Raw genomic sequence first — 25,281 nt, 5'->3', positions numbered from 1 at the left:
ACCTCCCCCCCCCCCCCCCCCACACACACACACCCCACCCCCAAAATGGATTTTTTTTTTCCTTCCCCATTTTGAGGGATCTTGCAGTGAAAGGAACTTGGAGGGGACACGAGGCAGCATGCTGGGAAGCTGAAGGAGGACGGAAAAAAATAGCCTCCCTAAAAGCCACAAGGGTGTTTGTCCATTAAAAGGGGTTCCACGTCTTGTCCCGCCATCACGAGTTGCTTGACAACTGTCTCGTCCGTTGGGGTTTCGCTTTTTTTCCCCCGGCGTCGGTTCTCAGTACTCGGCGGCGTACTCGGTGCCGTGCAGGCCTCGGCAAAGCAGCGTGAACTCCTTGACGATTTCCTTCACCCGCCGCTTGTTCACTCGCTCTCTACGTGGAAAAAATACCCCAAAAATGATTTGAAATGCTGGTACTTTGAAACTCTAACCCCACACATGACTTCCTATGGGACAAATGGCTTGGAAGTCAATCAGTATCGGGTTGTGTCGAACTTCCAACGGTTCCGCTGCATTTAATAAGCTTGTACAAATTAGCCCGTGGTGCTACCTGAGTATCTGCTGGGAGAAGTGCTCCTTCTGTTGCGACGTGACTCGTGACGACGGGAAACCCGGCGGCTGCAGCGCCACCTTCAGCCACACGGCCAGCAGCGAGAAGCAGTGCTTGTTCAGGCTGAACAGCACCTCCGCAAACTGGTCCATCAGGTTCCGAGAAGCCCCGCCACCGATACCCTGAGAGAGGGGGAAAATTAAAATAGTGATCTCTCACCATTTGAGGTCATTTGGAACATTCCCCACCTCCAGAAGGGCCTGGATCAGCAGCTTGCCATCCTCCTGCAGCAGCCTGGCCACCGGAGGCACGTCTGAGCAGCGGGGCAACAGCTCAGTCTGAAAGGGACACAAGACCATCAGCGACACGGGTCCATCGCCATTTCACGCAAGCGCTTGCGACGTGCGCACTCACAAAGAAGAGGCATGTCGACTTGACGGTTGGGGCCTCGGGAAATTTAAGCGATAGAAGCCCTGCGAGTGGGAAAGAAACAGTACAATCACAGTGGTGTCCACATTTTATAGGCACTGGCAGTTTATGGTACATAACGGTGTCAAAGTTTTTGTGCCAATAAAAAGTCCGCTTTCCACCAAGCAATGCCGTTTGGTTGGTAAGAGATATTTGTTGGGATGTGTTTGTGATGAGATTCTATATGTAATCTTAGAATTAAAATGTGAAATTTTAAGGGAAAAAGTTATACATTTCTTATGTAAAAATATTTGAGAAAAGACGAATTTTACTCTTTTGAGAATAAAGTTCTATATTATCAAGTACAATGTATATTTTCAAGAATAGTCATATGATGAAAATGAAGTAAATTTGACACAAAAAAAGTTGTTTCGGAGAAAAATTGAGACTTGTAATCTTTGCTATTTTCCAGACAAAAAACATGATTACAATCATAACCTTATGAGAATAAAGTTTCATATTTAGTAGCTAAAACAGTCAAATATATTTGAGACAAAAAGTCGCACGTTTTGAAGATTTATGTCACAATTTTACCAGGATAAAGTTGTATACTTTCGAAATTTTTTATTTTTTCCAGATGTACTTACATGAGAAATGGTTGCATATTAGACTTAAAAAGTCGTAGATTTATTTAGCTGTAAAATTGTATACCAAGACAAAAAGTAGTATATTTTGCGGACAAAAATCTAAATTAAAGGTGTAATCTCGCAAGAATCAAATTGTAATTTGGAGAATTTTTTTTGTATATTTTCGAGACAAAAAGAAATCTGAAGAATATAGTTGTATAGTTTTTGGATAAAAAAAAAAGACTAGATAAAACGTACATTTGAGATCAATATTTAAGAGATAATATTACAAGACTCAATTTGTACATTTCCAAGATTGTATATTTTAAGTACTGATCTTGCCTCAATTTACTCATAAATGTACTAATGTGAGTGTACCTTGACTTATTCTGTTGTCTGAACGGCAACAGGTTACCGGTAATTGTACCTTCTGCCGTCTGTTGGAATTAACTTCCTCACTCTATCCAATTTCAACCAAAACCGTGAACTTCTTAAAAACCAACGCTCGACCTGCACAGCTTGGTGGAAACGCGACGTTGACGCACAAACTTACCACAGTGGTACACGGCTTTTACGTCGAGACTCTCAGACAAGTACAAATCGGGCTTCCGTTTGAGGGCCTAAGAGGCAAACAAAAGCGTTGTGTGGGTTTGTTGAGACCGTGCGGTGGAAAAGTACATCATCTTTTACCTGCCTGGTAGTCAGATCTGACAGCAATGTGAGACTGAGAACAGATCTGCCTACCAGGCCGCGGTGCTTTGCTTGACTATCCAAAAACTCTGAGAGCGATGCTCTCTCGCGCAACTCCGCAGGTATAACAAACAAATTGCAACCAAAAGTTTGAAATAACTGGAAACTGAAGTCAAAACTAATGGCAATGGTGGTTTGGGGCTGACACTTGAAAATAAATGCTACGACTGTTTTTAATGTGTGTGTTTTTGGTTGAATATGCAACAAAAGTGTGCAGGTAATCAACATGTACAGATAAAGAGAAATACAACTCATCTCATAAACAACTCATTCAGGATGGAGGAGAGGAGAGAGGAGAGGAGGAGAAAGATGGAGGTCAGATCTATCCAAAGATAAAAAACAAAAGGGAGAGGAATGAAGACAACAACGACAACAAAAATAATTATTTGAATAAAACAGACAATCCATCAGCCAATTTGTCTGAAGCGATTAATATCAAAGTTGAATATTAATTCTTTGGGGGCTCTGATTGGCTGTGGCTGGAATGACTTGAGAGGAGGAGGGCGCTCACAGACTAAGCCGTCACCTTGGCGATGGCATCACGGTGAAAATTTGAGGACAGGCTACAACTAAATGACTGACTTGAAATGTGTTGGGCTACGGCTTTTCTGTATGCAGTTTGCATGCTGTCCCATGCCTGCGTGGCTTTTCTGCAGGGACTACAGCTTCCTCCATATGCCAAAAGATGCATACGCAGTTCACTGAACACCGTAAATTGTACATCTGAATGTAAGTGCAAATGCATGTCTAGAAATTCCCTCGGGTAAAAAAAAATAAAAAAATGCTAGCCATAATGCTAGCCGTTCTAGAGCATTTTCACTAACTTTGAGGACTCGCAATATTGTTGAGTAGACTCTTCTTTCAGAGCTTTATCAAAACTACTGGTTTCTGACTAAAAAGTTGAGAAAGTGAGCAGAACTATGAACTTTTTAAGTGGTAGTCAAGGCCTTTGACGGCAAAATAATTTATTTACAGGTATACAACGATGAAATCAGATGTGAGCGATGTTGACTCACTGCATGGCTCGAGCCGTTTTTAAAAACATTTTTTTTACATGCACTCTTCCTTCACTCCATCTTTTGTCGCAATTGCGACATACTCGGTTTTAAGGTTGCAACTGACAATTTCAATTGTCAACAGCAAATTTTAATCAGATACGACTTGACGTGTCTTTCACCGTATTTATGACCCTGATTTAAAAAACATTTTTTTATTCGAGTACAATATTTTTGAGATATTTTAACTATCTTTTTAACATTTGTTGAGTCGTTGCAGTTCTCTGAAGTATTTCTTTAAAGTTTTAAATCTGAGAATATTTACTATAGGGCATGAAATTTCAAGGATTTGGGCAATTTTAGAGTAAGCAAAGTCTCCAAATTATTAATTGATTATCAAAATAATTCTTGATTAATTTGATCCTTAGTTGTTGACTAACCGCTGCATCTCTGCTCTGGTTATACCATAGATATACATAATATATTCAAATGTGAGGTGCCTAAACTTGTCCGACTTCCAACGCGTTGGCACTTCCCTCCCTCGAAATCGACGTTGACAAGTCACCGAAAAAAATTCAACTCAATTCAAAGTGCTGCTACATTTCCCACCGCCCCCAAATTCGCCGAGCATGGCCATGTTTCATGCGTTTATGTGTGGCAAGGTGACTGTTAACAATGCTGAGCGTTTGAGGAGGAAAGTCATTCCAAAGCCTCGCCATACACGACGGGACATTTTATGGTCTGTTCACCAAGGCGAGAGGAGGAGAGGAAGAGCACAGAGAGAAAAAGAGGAATTAGAAAAAGAGGAAGAGAGAAACCCAAAGTGAGTGAAATAAGTAACCAAAAACACACCTGAGCTTGGAGTTGCATAAATGAATCAACAATATCAGGATGATCCCTGGGTCCTAAAATATAATAAAGATGAAACTTAAGAAATCAAAAGAGAATAAGAATAATATACAAACAGCAACGGAACAGATTCAACAGTCATGTGGAACTCAAAAGAGAACTCAAAAGTAGTTCATTGAAATAATTCACATGTGAGTAAGGAACAAAGAGGGGAGGCGGGGAGGGGGAGGGGGGCGTTTTGGGAAGGGGGCGTGTGAAGCGTTGGCGGACTCTTGGAGGGAGAAAGAAAGAAAAGAATAGGCAGGAGACGGAGACATGGGTCTGTTTTTCGACAACAAAGAAAGAAGTAACGAAGAGAGAAACAGAAGAAACCTAAGAAAGAAAAGTGGCTTTGGAGTGGGAACCCAGGAGGCACCTCTGTTACTGTGACGCTTTGGAGGAAAGGGGACCAATCTGCCCGTTTGCTTGCCTGCTTACCCTGAAACACCAGCCAGATCATGACCGAGGTACATGAAGGCCTTTTTACGTTTGCCGTAAAAGCTGGAATTTTCCTACTTTTTCCTATATTGTTGTTCTGTACCAACAGGGAATGTGAGAGGATTTTAATATCGCCAGAAAGTGCCTTTGGTGTCCTAATCATAATCACAGTCATCATGATAATGTAGCTGAAGAATGAAATTGTGTTCTGCTTTTTTTTCCTCTATTTCTTACCCTGTGGTATTCATCTGTACAAAGTACAAACAGTGCCAACATGAAATGTTGGAACAAAGTTAACCTGCCAATATTCGACTTTTGGAGGTAGTCTCTTAACCCCCCCCCAAAAAAAATCCTGCATTCTGTCTTTTTGCCATATGAAGGGCATCAACAAAATCGACCCGCCAATATTCCGCCTTGGGAGGTAGTATCTCAAGCCACTGCCGCACTACCTGTAAAATCAGGCATATTGCACCAGGTTTTGTATAAAAGACAGAGGTGGACACATTCAACGCGGACGGTGCAAAAATCTCGGGATGAACGAGGCTTGTGTTTCAGGGGAAGGCGTCGCCGTGAAGGGTTCGTTGGAAGACCCCCTTTGCTCCAAAGATGAACCCTCAGTGTGAAATCATCGGTCGGGTATACTGCTGGACACAGACCACTTGACATTTCTTTTCAAATGATAGTACCAATTACAAATATATACAAACAAAACAATGATGGACATTTGAAGAGACAGTTTCAGTGAAGAAGCCGTCCAATGGCCTGAAACTGAGGGGCCACAATTGACGTTGCGATGACCACCGTCTGTAGTAAGCGTCCAGCTTTAGCCGTTCCCACACTCCAAACACGTTTCAGGCTCAACAAACCAAGACCGCCCGGCAGCCCTACATTCATATATCCTCACGCACACACAGATAGACTAACTCTCTCTCAAACGTAGACTAACAAACGGAACACAGTGCTTATTCAGAGGGCTGCCAAGCAGCTCTAGTAGTGCCGTATGCCAGTATTACATGCCAGCCATATGAATAAGCGAGCGCTCTCTATGTTGTGAGCATACAGTACCCCGCCTAACTGAAGAAAGGCACCTGCTCGGAAAGGAAAGAGTCATGGCGTGAGGCAGCCATACAGAGGCAATCAAAAGCAGGGAAGCAGGAGACAGTGGTTGGTCGGGGAAGGGGGGCGCGGGGGGACGAGGCAACATTAAGGGAAGCAAGAGAGGCAGACGTCAATGTCTTGTTTTCCCCCTTCTTTCATCTTCCTTTTTTCGGGTTCAATGTCTGGCTTGAGTGCCAATTCCCAAAAATGCATTTCCAGGCTACACCGGAGTAATACAGTCAGTGGACACAACATTAGGTACACCTTCACACTCTAATGAAATCATTTGCATCAAAAAATTCTGCATTTACAAAGATAAATAAAATGCTCAGTTATAAGCAACATTTGATTTTAGTGTCAGCAACTATATTGATTATCAAGAGTCCTTTTGTCGCATGAATTTAGTCGTTCATTTGAATGTATTCACTTAGCCCTCCATCCATTTTCTGTTGTGATTGTCCTCATGACACTTACAGAGTTTCAACAAAACAAAAAAACAAAACAAGAAAAAATGTATAATACAGTATAATGTGTATTCCTGAAAAGGAAAAAAAAAATCCCCTTAATAAAGATCAGGACTTTTTCTTATTCAAACATGACTGGACCAACAAAATGCTATTTATTCTAGTATGATTTAAAAAAAAATAGAAAAAGATTTTCCAAAAATAAAAGAAAAAAAAAATAAAGATATTATATTATAGATTTTATTCTTAAAATGTTATAAGATGTTTTTTGTTTTTAACCAAAAGAATTACAATATTCTGCTAATGATTTTAGAGTTGCCATATGAAAACCATCAGATGTGATTCATTTCTTTTAGTTTATTCCTTCGTTTAAAAAAAATGGTTTATGCGTTAAGGATTACCACTGCTTCTATTAAACAACTTTATTGTTGTAAGATCACAATTTATAGATACATACACATATATACAAAAAAACTTTAAAATGTTTTAAAAAAGAAACTGGTTTCCTCTAATAAATAGAACATTTATTATTGTAAGAGCTGAATGTATTTTTCCAATGAAAAGACAATTTAGGCTCCACAGGGCCACGTGCAGCCAATCAATGCATTTAATTTGTATGGCTCAAGTTCAACTTTTGATTTGTATGGTTTAGTGAACACCTATCTGACAATATCATGATAAACTGAGTATCATTATCTTCATGAAGGCAGAATTTTCCACAACAGCTCTTGCATTGGCTCATTATGCTGTGCAAGTGTAACAAGTGTCGTGTCTGGCAAACGTTCTGAATATTTCAACAAATTGACACAGAATATTCAAGTACAACATTTGAACAATGATGTTTTTCTATGTCCCGATAGGCTTAGCTTTAATTTTTAAAGCCATGGTAAGGAATAGGTCTCTATAGCACAAAATACATGAAATAGGCAAAATGCAGTTTCACTCAACTGTTTTGTGTGCTACTTTTGGACCGTGTGGAATGAAAGGCAACAAACACTTTGAAACATCTACCACCGGGGTGCATTTCACAGTATTACAAAGCCATACCTTGCTGGAAGATGGACAGCGTTACAGAGGTAACAAGTTCAAACAGAGCCTTGATGGGCGGGAAATGCTCCGTCTGGCTGGCAAAGATGTGGACCATCTGAAAAAAAAAAAAAAAAAGGGGGGAACGCAATCAGACCTACAATAAACCTGTGTTAAAGATCCTTTAAGATCTGCAGTCACAGTCATTTGGTTGTTTTTAGAAACGACCACACGTGCTAGACTACTTGGCAGAGTTGCCCTGGCAACCCATGTTTTGCCTCAACGTCAAAGAACGACATTAAAAAACAAGTCAAAGGGGTTGGATAAAAATAACACAGGCATATTTAGAAGAAAAAAAAAAAAGTAACGTTTTAGAGGGTGTGGCTAGAGGCGGCCCTATGTTTGTATCTGTAGAGTACTCAACCTTCCTTACGGAAAATAGGAATAGGAACACAAGTGCTATTAGGGCCCCCATTAAATGTTTATTTGTGCCTACCTGTCGTGTTAGGTCGAGGGCCGAGGCTTGGGGGATGGTGCTGTACATCTGTCCCAGCATTTGGCTCAGCTGCGAGACCATGGGGGCAAAGTTGTGCAGGAGCGTCTTTACTGACTTCTCGAAGATGGCGCACACCGCCTGAGGAGCACACATGAAATCCATCCAACCCGCTCGTGAGCCGACAGAGATGTCCCCAAATTCCAGTGGGACAAGAAAGGAGGTGACGCACCTCGACCACCTGGGAGTCGTTCAGCCACTTGCCGAGTATGTTCTGTATGAGGGCAAACACTTGCTGCAGGACCACCACCACCTGTGGGCACACAAAAGTACCGCGATATCTCGCTGTCAGAAATGCCCCTCGTTTGCGCGTTCCTGCAGAGGAATACTTTATCATGTAAAAGCTAATATATTGCTGGCATCGGGCAGAAAGCTAAGTCCAAATTTAGTCAATTTGATATTTTTTCACAAATTGATACTATTGGTCACTCCAAATGTGGGTCTCTTATTTTTACAAATGATTAACCAACCTTAAGCGTTGGAACTGGCTTGCTCTCTTTGGTGATGCAATGACTCAACAAAAGGTGTGTGGGCTGTTTTTTGTTTTGTTTTGTTTTTTGCTTCCTGATAAATGATGGTTTTGGAGATGCAAGGATTTTGCCCGACGCCAGTGATACATAACTAATAACACAGAGATTAATCCAATTACATAAAGAAAACAAATGACTAATGTTCTAATTGAGCATTTACACAGCATATCGGATATACTACAGCAAAGTGGGGATGAAAAAAAAATGCCAGGACTATGAACCTGCCCACTAATACACTGACTCAATGCTCCTCTGCGATCTACTGAACACAATTTCAAACATTAGACTGAGGCAAACTATGAACAATAAGAGAGGAAAAAAGAGAACTGTGCATTGGTTTTCTTACATTTTGTGGTATAAATTAATCTTGTGTTGAGCAATTTTTCCATTTTAAACAAGGCGGCAAATCTTAGCAGCTGCGGGATTATCCTTCTATTTTTGTCTAAAGATGTTCATTAGCGGTGAAAAATGGCGAATGTGTCAATTTTTCATTTGATTTGATCAAGGGGGGACTAATCATTTCATTAATATCTTCCGCTACCTTAAATCACAATTTTGGTATTGCGACAACACCAGTTCACTGTACGTGAACAGAGGCTATGGTTGAATGCATTGTTTTCCTCCTGCAGTGGAAGTGCATCACAGCACATGTCTGCACTCAATGTGACACTCATTCTTCTCACTCATATTACTCATAATGATGGCAGGGAATGATGGTGGGGGAGCACTGACCGGGTTGGGTCCGGGTGGGGGAGGGGCCGTTTTGACAGGTGCAACCGAGCCATCCGGCGAGTCGTCATCCTGCTTGCTGATGTCAAGGGTGGTGAACAAATTGGACAGCAGCCCCAAGATGTGGATGATAGCTAACTTATTGGATGGATTCGGCTGAAAGGAGTAACAGAAGAAAGAGGAAAAACACCATAAGAAATCACGCATTCAGTATACACTGGAGTGGAACAACTTAATTTGGACAAATCATGGAAAACTGACATTTTAATGGCTTGTATACAAATACCGGTAACTGGTTCTCTGGAGTGCCTGCCCAATCATCAAGTGTGAAATTAACCAAATAAGTATTTTGTCAGCTGACTATTTCTTTTTGTGAGCGACCCTTTGAGAATATGGATTTTGAATTTACATAATTTGCCATAGTTTTGGGGGGTAACGTTGCAATCCCCAAAAATACATACATAGTTACCACGATACACAGGCTTGCAAATAATTGCTGAGTTTTCAGACATTCTTTCGCAAAGAGGAATCGTCTATATAGTCTATATAGACGCCTCTGCAGTTAATAAGACCGTGTTTGGTTCATGACTAATGAGTCCCTGCTTTATTTGATTACTTTCGCATGACTTGCATTAATCCTAATGAACCCACATTAGCGCAGCAACAGACACGGTGTGACTCGTGACCATTCTGTATGTATGTCTTATGAGCAGCACGTGTTCATGAGTATAACTCAATAAAATCTGTTGTTTTGCAGGCTATTTCTTTAGGGATTCATATTCAGCCACACCTCATTCAGTTAATGGCTCACAGTCAAGAGTTTTGGTCGCCGTTGTTTCTATGGTGATGTGACGCATTACAAATGGCAATGCTTTTATTTCAATATTCAAGGCTGACTCGGAGAGGTTGAAGGTCTGCCCACTAGGAGCCACTATTTGTCCAGCGACGGGCGTTCGGGCTCAATTACCAGTCTGATGTAATGCTGACAAAGCAAATGCAAGACAGTAAACAATGGCTGGGAGGCAGCGAGGATCGATGAGGTAGTTTGTTACTCTTGTGTGTAGGCTGCGAACAAAGACGAAGGAAAAGATTCATCTTGGCTGACGTCTGGTGGCAAACTGCAGCCATCAGCAACAACTCTGTTTGCTAATCAGTAGGTGGAAAAAAGGCTCCGCTGTGTCGCACAGGTCAGAAAATACTGACTACTTCAAAGCGGATATTAAAAATGTTTTTGTTTTTTTTACTGACAAGTGGGGGCAGAGCCTTGGGCATTGCAATGAAGGGTTGCTCGGAGAGAGCTGTCGGGTTTTGTTTCAAACTTATTCCATGTTTTAGTAATCATAAGTAACACATGGATTAGGTTCATCCAAATCACCCATTTTGGGAACAAAGAAATGAAGAAAACAAGCTTTCTGTGTTTTAAACACAACAGTGACTTTGATGCTAATAATTTTTGCGACAGTGATGCCTCAAACATCTGAACAGTCCTTTTTTTCTATAAAACATCAACAACAATCAAAATGTGCTTTGAATGGCAAAATAATGTATTTACTTAACAGTGCAACAATTTTACAAAACTATTTGCACATTATTTGGTAGTAAAAGTATTTGGTAGTGTGTGTGCAAGTGTGCCATGCATGTGTGCGTGTATATCACTTCTAATCTTACATTTAAATAATGTTTTCTCTCTCTTATGGCACTCTTCGTAGTAGATTTAACAGGGCAAACATTTGTTTGGAACAGGCACATTTACAATACAATAGGGTCCTGAATACTTAATGAGATTCTTATTTGTTTTCTAAATACATTTGAGATACATTTGAGAAGAAAAAAAACAGTTTTTCCACCTCAACAATATGGGATATGGGTCATGTGTAAACCTTTGAGGGAAAAAATATTTAAATCAGTTTTGGAACGAGGCCGTTAAATAAAATGTGAAAAATGTGAAGCTCTGTGAAAGTCTGACTTTTTGAAAGCAGGATATTGAATGTGTGTGTGGGGGTGCGTGTGTCCATGTGTGTGTGTGGTCCACGCACCGTCTCCTCCGCCAGCTTCTCCAGTTGCTGGATGTAAGGCGTGATTAGCGAGTGAAGGTTCCTCAGGATGTCCTCCACCGGTAGCGCAGAAAGCAGGAAGCCCAACGCCTGCATCAGCCACATGCACTGACTCGTCTAGAAAAACAAAGGAGGATGTCATGACTTAAAAAAAGAGCCATTTTTAACGCCATAGTATACAATAGTCACAAAACCAAACCAGCAAATTAAGAAGAACAAAAAAGTATTTGTCAGCTTTCGAGCATATTTAGGTAACACCAGCAGGCCTGCAAGTCCCAGTGCCCAATTCCAATTTAATACCAGTTGCTCTTTAGTTTTATTTTTTTTTTGGTCTGTTTCCATTCACAATTGGAGTGACACACAGAATATATGAATGTCGCTTGTGGAGATGCCCAAGTTACTTGTCATAATTCACTGAGTCACTAGAGTGCCATGAGAGATCCTCAGATTAGCCAAGGAAAATGAGCCACTTTCACCTAAATTAGTCTGAAAATTATTTCCCACAAACAATGTAACTTTGCAAGCGACGTATCATAATGGGCAGAACAATTACATGCTCTCCCTCTAGATGGCAGAAGTTACAAAATTGATATATGTATCCACTTTTTGTGGAATTTGTTTTTTGTTTGGTGGCGTGAGATGTAAAATATGTGTCTTGCCTCAAAGGTTGGGAAACACTGTCACAATTCATGGTATATCTTCAATGAACCCTGAATTTAATTGAACTAAATGATTTAATCAAAACGAGCCTGACCATAAACTGACCTTGTGGATCTGCTTTATTAGAACCTCCTGTAAAATAAAGAAGAAAAAAAAAGAAACAAGAATTACTACTCGCACAGTGAACATTAATGTGGTCATGACGAATAAAACAAACATACCTGAGATACGGCTACTATGTTGGTGGCATAAGGCGGCAAGTCGCTTTTGCATTCGCGGCAGATCTTCTTAAGTGTGGAAACGGATGAGATGGAAAGATCCGGGTTGCCCAGAGCCTGCAGCACTAAGGGCAGGACGCTGCTCAGCATCACCGGGTGGTCTGCCAACCACTCAGCCAGAGCACCTGATACAAAGATTTACAGTAGAGCAGTCAAGCAACAGCACAAGCTTCAGGTGGCTTGACTTTTAAGGCGATTTCCAGAGCTGGGCATTTTACTAAAAAAAGGCTTCCGTCATTATCACTCACTCGCCACGCTGGCCGCGGCCATCGAAGCCTTGCCGCGAAAAATAGACTTAAGACGGACTACAGACGAAAGACGGATTAAATACATTGGCTTCTGACTATGCTTAGTCCGTCGATTATAAAATTTTACCTGTCATTCGTCAACAAAATAGGCATCCGTCATAGGCGGATAGACGGGCCGGTCCGTCACGTAGACGGAACGCCCAGCTCACTATACACACACACACACTATAGTACCAGTAAGCACACACATGCCAATTTTTCCTTGCCATGAGTGAGGTCTGCCGTATTTTAAAAATCAGAAAAGATGCTAAAAATCACTAGGTGATTTTGCTCACGAGGCTTTGTTATATAACAGAAGCAAAATTGTCTATGAGGGACATGACAGTAAAAGTCTCACCTATAGTGAACATCACCGTGTCAGCCAGCTGAACGTTGTTGATGCTGATTCTGGGGATGAGGCCTATGAGGCCCGGAATGACGTCAGAGTAATTGACGTCTATCGTCTCCGCTATGGACTGGAAACCGTATAGCAACGCCTCTGTGTGCTGGAGGAGGAATATTCACTGCGTTAGTGTATTTTTAACAGTGACAGTGAGTCGCCAATAAGCTACTCAACTTCTTTTTTTTTTTTAAACTTTCAATAAATATAAGTACTTTATAAAAGCTTGTATACAAGTACTCTGGAATGCCTACACACCCAAACCTAACCCTAAATTAAACAACCAAGCTCAGCAATGGTCAAATTAGCCAATAGTGGCTTCATGCAATGTAAGCAGAGCTGCACTAAGTTTTTTTGTAATGCACAAATTTTCTTTAGCTTCAGATACGTGGTATTTGACTGCTGGGTTAAAATTCTCGATGCAGTGTGGGTAACATCAGTATTTGCGTTTGACGATGTATGGATCCACAACATTGGATGAAGTGTGGCGTATGAAGTGCTGCTTCCACGACTGAAAAAGCCACACCTCAACATGAAAATGGTGCAAAGAAAAAAAAAATGCAAATCTACAGTGAAACATTTTGAGAAATGTCATCTGAGCAACACGGCGCCCCACCCACCTGCCATGACGTGGGCTGCTCTGTATTCGTCAGGAGTCGTCCCAGTTTGTCATAAAGATTACTCAGCAGCTCAGCACCCAGCATCTCGTAGACATACATGAGCGTGTCGGAGATGTCCACCCTGAAGGAAACATACTACGTTTAGTCTCTTTCAAGAAAAAAAGAAAAACAAATGCCCACAGAGCCCACAGACCTGTAGATACGGAACTGCTCTTTTTCATCCGAGGACCAGGATGCGTACTCTTGGTCCGAGGGGAACTGGGCTTTGTGGAGGAGAACGTCCACTAGCTGGAAATACACCGGCCTGTACACCTGCAGGTACACTGCCTGCTTGTTTGACTCAAATGACATGATTTCATCCTGGAAGGCAATAAAAGACAATCTTAAAGCGGAAGTCAACCCAAACATATTTTTTTCAAGAATATGTTCCCAGCAGGCCCACTAGTTGAAACACGGGATTCTGATTAATTTTGCGTTTGTGGAATACACGTTAAGCAGCAAAATGCACTCGTTTTTAGCCATCTCCGGGGGCGGCCATTTTGTCTTCTGTCGACTGAAAATGACATCACAATTGCTCACAATGACCAATCACAGCTCAGATTCAGAGAACAGGTCAGCCGTGATTGGTCGTTGCGAGCAGTTGTGATGTCATTTTCAGTGGACAGAAGACAAAATGGCCACCTCCAGAGATGGCTAAAAACAAGTGCATTTTGCTGCTTAACTTATATTCCACAAACGCAAAATTAATCAGAATGCCGTGTTTCAATTAGTGGGCTTGCATAGAAAATATTCTTGAAAAAAAATGTTTGGCCAACACTGTAGACAGTCCACGACGTGAAGCCTTACTTGCAGCGTGTACCAGAAGGTGAGTGTGAGCGAGCTGGTGGTCTCATTGACCGGGTAGTGGCCGGGGATGCCCGTGCAAAACATGATCATGTTGACTAAAGCCAGGAAGCTCTGCCAGTGATCCACCTGCTCCAACAAAATCCTAAAAAGAGAGAAAGTGGAAAAATGTTGGATGCAGCTGATATGGATTATTTGACTAAATATATATGATTCAATCTTCGGGCGTTGGTGATTTTACTACTTTCGGAGTGGTTCAAGTCCCAAGTGTGTACATATTGTTAAGAGACAAACACAAACCAACCTGGAGTGGTTCTCTCCCAACGTGACAGCAATGCGGCAAATGCCGTGGCAAGTCTCCATGTCGCCGCTCTGGACGGCCTCTCTGAGCTGCTCCTGGAGAGCCAGCACTGGAGGGACCAGCTTCAGCAACGTGTTCACGTACCTGTACCACACACAAACACAAACAATAAAATCAACAACCGCCAAAGATGCCTACTTCCAGTCGAGGTTCACTTTGGTGAATTCTCTAGTAGTAGTTCAAAGTACAGGCAAAGGAATTCGCCTAAAATGGCCAACTTCCTGTTCAATTTCAAACATGGGTCCTTGGGACATATTTGTGCATTCTATTATAATTAACAATGTCCATCCAATTTCATGTCAGTCAGTGAAACTGTTGTCTGTGTTTTTCCTTTTTTTTTCTCCTTTCTTTTTTTTAATCCGTGACAGTGGAAATTAGTCCCCCCCTGGTGTCGAAGGCTAATTTTTTCCATTTCATCCATCGCGCCCACCAATTTACACCTACACAACATTGAAATCAAAGCTATTGCTCAGAGGAAAAACAGCTATCAGTAAGTATTTTGTCTTCCTCTTCATCCACTAAAACACATTCACACACGGCTAATTTACTCTCGGATTGGCTCGCACGACAATCATGAGACAATGTCATCCTTAATGTCATCATGAGACATTTAAAGATCAAAGGCGTGTATGTGTGTCGAAACGTCACGGACGATTTGTCTGTGCGATAAAGCAAAAAAAAATAAAGAGCCGCGTGTGAGCATGCATGTGCATATGTGAGAGTCTCTCTGGGGAGTTTTGGAGAATGTCGATAAGGGCAGTGGTTCCAGGTTGATTCCTATTTTGCAATGACATGACAAGGTTGGGTGAGGAAAGTATTTTCGGAGGTCATCACGCTGCTTTTTCCCCAACAAATGAACGCATGTAATTGCGTCACACAAGCAAATGCATTTGAGTACATATAAACACACTCGGGGCTACATTTTGGTGATCTATCTATGTAGCTCTCTCTATAGAAAGAACGTGAGTGGGAGCGAGAGAGCGAAGAGAGAAAAATGAAGACGGACATCCATTTTACCTGCTTTGTGTGCCTTGCCGACGGACTGACTGCACTTAAATCTAATGAGCGACTCTGCAAGTAGCACTTAACGGCTCATTCATTTTTAACCAGTGCTGGCTGTAAAGTTGTGGGTCATGTCCTATAAAAAGAGACACATGATGCATTTTGGGGGGGATTTTTTTTTCTCCAATTAATGGTGTTTGAATAGATCCAGTTGGGAAAATGTTATTCGATATACAGTAGAACCAACAGACCCCGAGCCAATGGACTTGTGATTTAACGGACAGAATATAGTGTCTAGTTCACTCAAAATGCCCCTTTGTACAGTAGCAGTCAAAGTCTGCTACTTGCAGAATTGGCCGTAGTTGGCCAAAGCGCCAGTAAACGGCGCGGTGGCGCAATCAACAGAGTCTGGTACATGTATTTCCGGGTTTGACGCTGTTGCCACAGATATCCAGTAGACTTCAGCAGACTTCACATTTATGTAACCTACGTGGCGGCCATGTTGGCAGGGGCAACTGTCCCATCAAGGTCCCATCGAGGTAATGGAAAGCATGGACATTAGCTTAGCATTGCCATAGGCAGGCAGCTAAAAAGGAGCTTGTTGTATCGACCTATTCATACCTATGGCTGTTTACTCAACCGCTAGTCATGTATACATCGCTCAAACGTGCTATTTTTGAGACAGAATACAGTTGTTTTTTTGTCAAGCCCTTATCCACAGAATACAATTGTAACAGAGATAAAAGAGGAAGTTCACTCACATCGCGGCTTGATAGGTGGGCGTCTATTCACTATTAATTTTGTATGTGCATCTTATCAGAAGCAAAGAGCACAGTGTTAGGTTTAGCTAATGCTAATCTGTGCTATATTGTCAATTAATCCCACAGTAATGAAACCGTAGGGCTAAAGTGCAGAAGGGATCGCTCGCATACAAGTTTTCAGAAATAGATAACAAAATATTTATTTCGTTGTTTAATTTCACATTCACATGAGTGGGCAGGAACTCCAGAGACCCAATTATTTGCATTTAACTATCAAAAGGTCCATTTTGCAAACTATCGCGCCTTTAAGGAAGACAAGTGGCATTACGTGGAGGGTTTGTTGCGGTCTCCTCTCTCCCCTTCAGTCATACACTTCCCGACTACTCCCTGTTGCGATCCCCTCTGCAATTACCTCAGAGACAGGGGGAAAAGGGTTGCCTGGCAACAGGATGCGGCTGGACCAATCGTGTGCCCTCCAATGAGTTGATTGTGATGAGTTTAAACAGAGGGAGAGAACCCAAGGCGGGGGGGGGGGGGGGGAATAGACGGGAGAGTAAACATCAATCTATAGATTCTGGAGGATGTAAAAATAGCTTGAGGCACCCTTTCCACTAGAGCTAATATACAGTATTACCCATCACGTTAAAAGTGACAGGTCAGTGTCTACATCCTGTCCAGTCTGTGAAGCTGAGGTAAGATCCACTATCTTCTCCCCTCCCCTCCCCTCCCGACCCGACCACCACCACCACCACCACCCTGGCGCTCGCTTTCCTCTTTTCGGAGAGAAGGGGTAACGAGCGCTCGCCACATCTGAATCGACCGATCGTGATGACATCTCGCCCCGGCTCTGTAACCATAGCGACCCCAGCCAACCAAGACATGCCGCTTTCTTCCTCCACCACCTCGCCTCTCCTCCCTCCTTTTAGCTGTCAACATGCCCCTGAATCACATCCCTCCCTCCTTCATGCCCAGCCAGTGCCCACCCACCCTGTCTGCTCCTAATGAAGTTAAAACGCTCACTATTCCCCAAGGCAAATTTTTCCATCATTCCCCATGACAAGTTTCACGCAGTTACAGTGGAATTTATATTGTAAAATTTTGAGTTTGAACAACATTATTGAGAAAATCATGCCTTAAAGTGCATATGTCATGGGAAGTAGGGCACGACTGATTATATGAACCGATAATTGGCCTTTTTGAAATGATAATAATCGAGCAGGAGAAAACAAGCGCACCTATTAAAAAGTATGTGAAATGTCTTTTCAAACATAAACACAAAAAGCAATTCAATTGATGAAAGATAACATTTCAAACAATTAAATAGATTAAAGATAAAACATTCATAAAACAACTATCAAGAGGAAAAATACCATTGAAAATATCTGGTTGTAAAACTAATTTTCAAGGAATGTATATTGTTGTGTGCACTGTAACGTTGCGCAATGTTGTAAACATCCATGCTCCTCCAGCAGTGCACCAAATGCTTATTTGTGGAAGACGCTACTCCAAAGCAGTATAGTTGATGCATTTACATTAACCTTCATTCATTGTTCATACAATGTAAGCATTGCGATCTAATACACATTTGGAGTGCTGGCTCATTATGTCATAGGACATTTTTTACTTGCCTGAGAAGTGTGCAGTTGAGTGTCGGAGCTAGCAAGTCATTTACTAATACACCACGTACCCATCCGAAGGTGTTTCGATCTTGTTAGCATGCACAATCTAATCTTATTTCAAGGGTTGCACTGAGGCGACTAGTCATTTATCTTAAAGACGTTAAAGCTAAGCCACGCTTTCATTTAGCGTACGTATGCCACACACATGCTCGCTCCCGTGTACCCTAATTGCTCAACTTTTTTCTAATTGCTCAATATTCCACTCGAGCGGCGGCAACCAAATCGAGGTGCCACCCTGTATGCGACTTCTCATTTGGATTCGACCACACATTTGACACGCACCTCTGGGAGTCTGGCTGTGAGATGGCATTGACTAGCGCCTCCACGGCGGTGTCAAAGAGCTCGGGGTCGGGCAGGGCAACAAAGCAGTCGTGCACCAGGCCTTCGCTCTCGCTGAGCGGCACATCCAGCAGCACCCAAGACGACAGGCAGCGTAGCACTCGGGCCTTCACTGCTCCGGGGCTATCCGTCCGTCGCAAAAGCTGCTGCAGCAGCGGGCACACGGAACCCCACTCCCTGCCCAGGGCACCCCGGACCTAATGGCAAGAATAATCATCAGGATTTGTTACACTTTAGTAACAACATCTACAGTGGAACATCCAAAGTCGAGCCTCCTCAAAGATCATTTTTTTGCCCGGAAAAATACACCCCAGTAGGGCTGGGCAATTAATTGATTTTAGTAATCAATTCAATCTTTTTTCGCCCGATTTTTTTATTTTTAAAGATTTTTTCAGGGTGTTTTTTGTCATTCAATGTGCATTATTGACGATGGGCACTGTGCGCAACAACAGCATGGCTAGGAAGAGAGAGGAGGAGCTCCAGCTCCCCCATTAACCCTAATGTGGGCAAGGCAATGGATGAATGGAAGTCAACCACACAGACATACCTGTCCCTTTCTGTACTGCGGCAAGCGGCTGGTCTGGAACTCCTCCGGAAGGACGGTGAGCAGCTCCAGCAGCGCCAGGCAGCGCGCCCGCCCGTCAATGCCCCCGCCCTCCTCCTGGAACACCCGCACCATCTCGGCCACGGCGCCGGGCCAGGCCTCGGGCATGGTGTTGAGTGCCAGCGACGCCAGCGCCACGCACAGCCGCGTCAGCACCATCTTGGCGCCCGAGGAGAAGCAGGCGATCTGCGAGAACAGCTGGCTTTTCAGCGACTCGTACTGGTTGCTGGGGATGTCCGACCAGTAGCGGGAGATCTTGGTGTGGAGCGCGCTGGCGCCGAAATACTGGATCTCCGGCACCTGTGGAGCGACATGATGAATGCTGTTCAATTTTACTACTCTGTATGTGACAGTGCGGGAGTTTTGTACCTTGTCTGGGCTGAGCAGAGCCCAGCAGAACTGCCAGGCCTGAGGAGACACCTGGGCCTGCATAAGCCACTTCTGGGCCAGATTTTTGTTGTCGATATTGGGATCATAGTACAGCTGGTGGAGGGCCTGCCAGCAAATACACACAGAGGAGAATACAACTCAATCAAATCGATATTCCATACAACCACCCAGATAACATCATCTTAGAAACATTTAGAGTTGAAACTACAAATTCACATGCGTTATATAGAAGTGTTGTTTTTTTTTACCTCACTGGCTGCGTTTCAGATTAAAACCCTGATTGGAATAAAACCGCTTCATGTACACTCTCCATTCGGAATATTTTATACAATACAATACAATTTTATTTATGTTGTACATTTCACAACAGCTACAGCTGTAACAAAGCACTTAACATACAAAAACAAAAACAGCCATAACACAACAAGCGAAATCAATAAATTAACACAAAACACTGGAAAACAAGCTCAGCAACATTGTTTAATATCATTCCCAAAAAAGCCTCGGGACACCTTTTTTTTTTTTTACACTATTAGCAAAAGCATTGACCTAAAAAAAAAAAAACGGCACTCTGAAGTACAGCTGCTGAGTAGGACTGAGCAGCAATGGGTTATAGAACGCAGTTGAGATGAATGATGGTTTATGAATGCACACAGGCACAAATTCGCAATAAAATCCTGGTTTTACAACAGGGCACCATCAATCAGCCACAACATTAAAACCACTGACAGGTTCGACATTGCAATAATCGTGCCTGCGAGAGCTTTAATCTTCAAATTCATACTGAATCTGCTTGAATGTAGTTGAAGCTGTAACTAGTATTCGGTGGTATCGCATACTCCTAAAAGGTGTACTAGTTGGTAACCGAGCAATAATATTGGCTGGAAAAGGGTATCAAAGAAGCTTGTAGACTTGTTAAAGGTTGCATGATGGCAACAGCTTCAGGCTGGAACACTAACTGAATTCCACTCATCATTTCCTTTCTGCATATGATCTAATATTAATATTCTTCTGTCTGGCTAGAAGATTTATAATGAAGTTCATTTCCTATTTTGGTCATGATGCCATGCTTTCTTTTTTTGTGTATAAAATGAGATAAATGAAGTCTAAACCAGCTCTGGAAATCTTCCATCACTGTAACAAACAAATGTGCATAAGGATGCTCTTGTGAGTCAGCACCGCTCTATTTCCCCATTCGACTAATTGCGCTCTTAGAGTTATACGCAGCAAACGGGGTGATGGTGGATCATTAGTAAACCGCGTAGGCCTCACTTTATTTCCCAAACCTTCCGTTACAAATGTTAAGGAGAAAATAGACTTATTATGCATAAAACAGATCAAGAATGACGTTTTTTGTTTCGGAACATTCGAGCAAGGTACTGAATACACTGCCCCGTGAACTCCAGGGCCAATAGCAAAGCTGGATTTCGTTACCATGACAACGAGGGGCAGAACCCTGACTGTAGTGACCACTAATGCAAGAGAGAAGAGTCCAGTATTGACATACAGTAGCAGGGGCGTCACATGTGGGTGTTTCTGCATCATAGTGTTTCTATCAGTCTGGCCGTTGCTTGAAAGTGGGACTGGATCTTCACCCAGCCTAACTGATCTTGTCAAAGAACATTTGTTCGGAACTAAACAACAGTCAGAAAAATGAAGATTTAATTGGTTGTTCAATTTCACACTTGATGGGTGGGCAAGAACTTAGACACCGAACGACAGCTGTACCTTGACTTACAAATGCCCCAACTTATGAGTTTTCATCCATCTCAAGGTGGAGCCATTTTGACATTCCACCAACCTCTGCTGTCAACTGGAATTAACGTCAAGTTCCCTTGGGCTCGCGCTGCAAACGTCACAGCTCACCTGTTTTCTGGGTTTGGTCACATGACGCACGCAATGCGAGCCCGAGGGCACTTTGACGTTAATTCCCAGAGCTACCCCTCAATTTCATCACTCTCTAGCTACAGGCAGCGGAAACCCGCCTGTGCCACCGGCTGCACCTGAATAAAGTGGGCTGTCGAAAGACCGGCCGTCAGAGGCGGAGGAGTGACGCGAGTGAGAAAATGTCCCGTCGGTTACAGCCTCGCCATCTGTTCTCATATTATTTTTGCCAAAGTCGCACTAAATTGTGCCAACTGACTCAAGCTAATGCAAAAAGCCAGCCGCAAAGGATCAATGACGAGCAATGATAGATGCAAAAAATAATGCCTGCTTTTACTGGCAATGTAATAGGGGCTCACATTTTATGTTTTTGCAAAAATAAAGGAGCTGGCTTCACAACGACAAAGAGCTGCTGAGCGTGGACTCAGGATGCTAATGCTAACAACGAAGCGGCGTGCTTCCCTCATCTTTCGCTTTAAGAGGCCGCGTTAGAGTGTGTGGCTGGAAAGTGTGGACAATGTGGAACGTTGTCTTTCGGACCGAAGAAAGAACAAAAGTGTGGCCGCCGAGCCAGGAGCCATCATCTCCACAAAAATCAACACACACGAACCCGCCATCACAATGGGACACACTACACTGACTTGACATTCAGTGAGTGTGAATATCCATCAGTCAGTGGTGGTTAGTACCGGGCCTTCAGCTTCAGTTTACCCGAATTAATCCACCTCTTAATACGACCACTATCACATCACAATTACAGAAACCATCAATACTATACAAAAACACATGACTATGGCTCTCTTTTCCCACAGTAAGCATACAAGGAACCCCTACATACGTTTTGAAATTTGCAAATCCACCATTGGTGTCATTTTGCGGCATATTGGTATCAAAGCTATGTTGATGTGAGTTGAGGTGAGCTTTGCCTCCATCTTGTGTCACCTTGGTGCCAAGCAACATAGCAGCATCTTAAAGTTGAAGAGTGTCCTTGAGACAAAAGTAGTGCTTTGCGACCACCTTTACGCCACCTTGTGGCATACTGCTACCAAGAAACTGTGTTGAATTAAGTTGAGGAGCTCCATTTAGACAAAAGTTGCACATTATCAGCATCTTATTGTATCTATCAGAAATTACCATTTTGAGGGATGTCACCTACTTGTGGATTTTCGTTATTTGCAGCAGTAGCACAAACCCATAATAAAAGGTTGGTTAATTTAAACGCTATATAACAGGAGGTCATTTCACAGTTGCCCTAATCTCTCGGCTTCACGGGACGGGGTTCTGCATGTAGCTCATATGGTTCATACCACCCACATTAGGTACTTTCACTATAGATCACTTGAACGTGAATACGTTATTAATGAACCTCACAGAAACATTAATTATGTATGCAATGGTTATTTAGTTCCTGTCTGAATTGGAAAATGACAGGAAAGGTCCTGAAATTTTTTTAAAATGAAGGCAGTGCAATAGCAGCATCGTCATTGTGCCTTTAATGACATCGCCATCCTTCATGTATGCCCCTCCCCCTCTAGTCCACTTTGCACCCCCCCCAGCCCCCACTCCAGCACATTACTCTGCTCTCTCTTCCACACACAGACACACACACCTTCCTGTCTCCATCCTCCCCCACCCATCCCTTCAGTAGCGTCTGTGGCCACCCAGCAGGGAGATTTATGGCAGCAACACAACACTACACACAGTTCAACACCCTAAATCAATGTTGTACAAAATGGTGGATGACCAGGCATTACTGTTGCTTTAAAATCTAAAGAGATGCGCAACTCAAAAAATGTCATTTCAGCCAAAATCACAGAATTGATGTACTACGTGGTGTAGTAATTGTCTCCAGCCCTAGCAAGTGTTTCATTGTTATACAGGCAAGATTCAGCACTATTACTGACTGGTTGCCGGCACGGAGTAAAGATGTAGATGTGGCTATGTTAGCTTCTCACGCTCGCCACTTGCTTGTTAGCCACTGCACGATTCACAGTCAATTACATCTTGTTAAAATAACAGAAATGTAATAGACACTTTGTCACCATCGGCCAAGTACTCACATCCGTTTGTGATGTTTGACAAGGACCACTGATGAAAAGACATAGACAGCACAGTGCATGTTAGCCTCCTGCGCTAGCTGCCAACTGGTAAGCAGGCACATTATGCAAGTTCCATGTGAAAATGACCTAAATGTTGTACACATTTTGCCACAATACACCAATTAGTTTTTGGAGTTGCATAAGGTTGTGCTCTTAAGTGATACAAGTAACGATGAAGACTACGGGTATATTAGTTTCTTGTGCTAGCCAATATTTGTTAGCGTAGACAAATCTTGTCACCGCGAGACAGATTTGTCACAATGACGTGTCCAAATTCATGCAGCTTTTAAATGAGCAAAGGCTGTTCTTCGGCCTTTTAAATGTAAGTATAAGTTTTTGTATTCAATCTTAAAACATCACTTATTTATAACGTAAGACACATTAGTTCTGTCCAAATTTGCCACAATTTAGGCAGTCCACGGAGGCTACATGAGGGAGGAGCCTTTGAATGACCCAGTTTGCAAATGGTCCTTCAGAGGACACAGCCTATGAATTTTGACACAACTATTGACTTGGTGAAACCCTTGGAATTTCGGCCTGTTGCCTGGAGCTTATTGGAGGACATTTTTTTAACAGTAACTTGTCAGCCAATAAGAGAAGGAGTTACCCAAGTAGCAGACAAAATGAAAGGATTGAGCGGATTCGTTGAGAATCTATTAAGTTATATTGTTTTGTTCGAATTTGAAGGTACTGCATATTCTGACCAGACTTTCTATTGGCGACGTCACACAAAAATATTCCACAAAAAGGTCATTCTACACCCCCCCCACCCTCGACAGGAATTATTATTATTATTATTATTATGCAGCACTGGGTAAAGACGTGCACAAGATTCCCACCATAGCTTCCTGCTAGCTATATAATCATAGCAATATTCTGTTCCAGTGTGCCAAGTTCATTTCTGAGTCGCGTCCGTTTGTGCTGTTTGGCAAATAGGAACACTCAGTAAAGATATAGCCTGTTAAGTTAGCCTCTTGTGCTAGCACTCATAAGCATGAGTTGTCGGATGTTATGCATATGCACAATACAACATGGCAATCAGTCAATAGCCAGATCAATAGCCTCACCTTTTCAACATTCTCCACGGTGAAGTCCAAGGCGTCCTGTGTATTTGATATCCTCCCCGGCGTCTCCATCATAGTAGCCCCCTCTGGGGCACGGTGCTGTCAAATGTCCCCTAACCTCTTAAAAAACACGCAAACACAGAAAAAGGAAAGTTAGGTGAGCTGGCATCACAATAAGGTGATAGTGGATGCTAGCCGCCGCGCTAACGTTAGCTCGCCCGTCTTGACAGTGGCGAGCTAACCGATGCTAACGCGAACACATAGAGACACATACAACACGGCGAGAGGCGAGGCTAACTTTAGCAACGCGCGCCGTCACTAGACAGCAAAACAATACAAAACAATACAAGCGATTAATTTGTGGGAGCCGGCGCCTGACCCAGTGAGCAATAAGCCAATCATAATGAGGTTTCCCACACCTTTGTGTTCGGTGTGGGAGAGCGACGATGCGGGCTGTTTGGCAGGCAGCTTGATGCCGCTGCTTCGCTTTCGCCTCGGAACTCTGTGCTGCGTTGAAGTGTTGTAGGAACTCTTAGTGTTAACACCGCTACTGATGAAGACTGACAGAGTGTTCCTTAATTTTAAATCTTCAATTTTCTTCGTAGATGACAATATCACTCATATCAATGTGTTGCCAAAAAAAAAAACGACGGTTATGACACCGACGTAGTTCCTGAACGCAACACGCTGAACACGGTCTGGGCACGCCGCAATTTAATTAAGCATTTTTGGCTGCGTTCACGTTTTGTAGTAACCATGGATGTCAATCGACCTGTGGACTAAGACATTCGGTTCGTCAGTAAACGTTACCAAGTTATTACATATCTTATTTTCTCCTTAAATGACAATGACATATGATAATGTTGTGCAAACGCAATATCGTTTGGCTAAATATACA

At 42.7% G+C, this 25,281-nt stretch overlaps 1 protein-coding gene across 4 annotated transcripts; it reads right to left on the bottom strand.

The window, feature by feature from the left end:
- Window positions 1–31: 31 nt before the first annotated feature.
- On the bottom strand, window positions 32–24,961 carry ipo13b (importin 13b). Of its 4 annotated transcripts, XM_086047692.1 has the most exons (23): window positions 24,803–24,961; window positions 24,387–24,503; window positions 19,316–19,441; window positions 18,890–19,246; window positions 18,286–18,539; window positions 14,505–14,645; window positions 14,204–14,345; window positions 13,551–13,717; window positions 13,358–13,478; window positions 12,696–12,843; window positions 11,994–12,175; window positions 11,878–11,904; window positions 11,095–11,229; window positions 9,062–9,214; window positions 7,972–8,052; window positions 7,743–7,880; window positions 7,268–7,364; window positions 4,185–4,237; window positions 2,141–2,207; window positions 968–1,026; window positions 802–891; window positions 554–735; window positions 32–376 (listed from the first exon to the last, which is right to left on the bottom strand). In XM_086047692.1, the coding sequence occupies exons 2-23, from the start codon at window positions 24,456–24,458 to the stop codon at window positions 280–282; spliced, it is 2,889 nt and encodes a 962-aa protein (XP_085903818.1). In that variant the 5' UTR covers window positions 24,459–24,503; window positions 24,803–24,961; the 3' UTR covers window positions 32–279. The 4 variants fall into 4 exon arrangements, 3 of the variants coding, with proteins under 3 accessions (XP_085903818.1, XP_085903820.1, XP_085903819.1); XR_015089026.1 differs by lacking the exons at window positions 32–376; window positions 554–735; window positions 4,185–4,237; XM_086047694.1 differs by lacking the exons at window positions 32–376; window positions 554–735; window positions 802–891; window positions 968–1,026; window positions 2,141–2,207 and adding an exon at window positions 2,218–2,659.
- Between the last annotated feature and the right edge of the window lie 320 nt (window positions 24,962–25,281).

This window comes from Filicampus tigris, chromosome 12, assembly GCF_054856515.1.
Source record: "Filicampus tigris isolate MCC_2025a chromosome 12, RoL_Ftig_1.0, whole genome shotgun sequence".
Taxonomy (NCBI): Eukaryota; Metazoa; Chordata; class Actinopteri; order Syngnathiformes; family Syngnathidae; genus Filicampus; species Filicampus tigris.
This window is presented reverse-complemented; position numbering and strand designations above follow the sequence as displayed.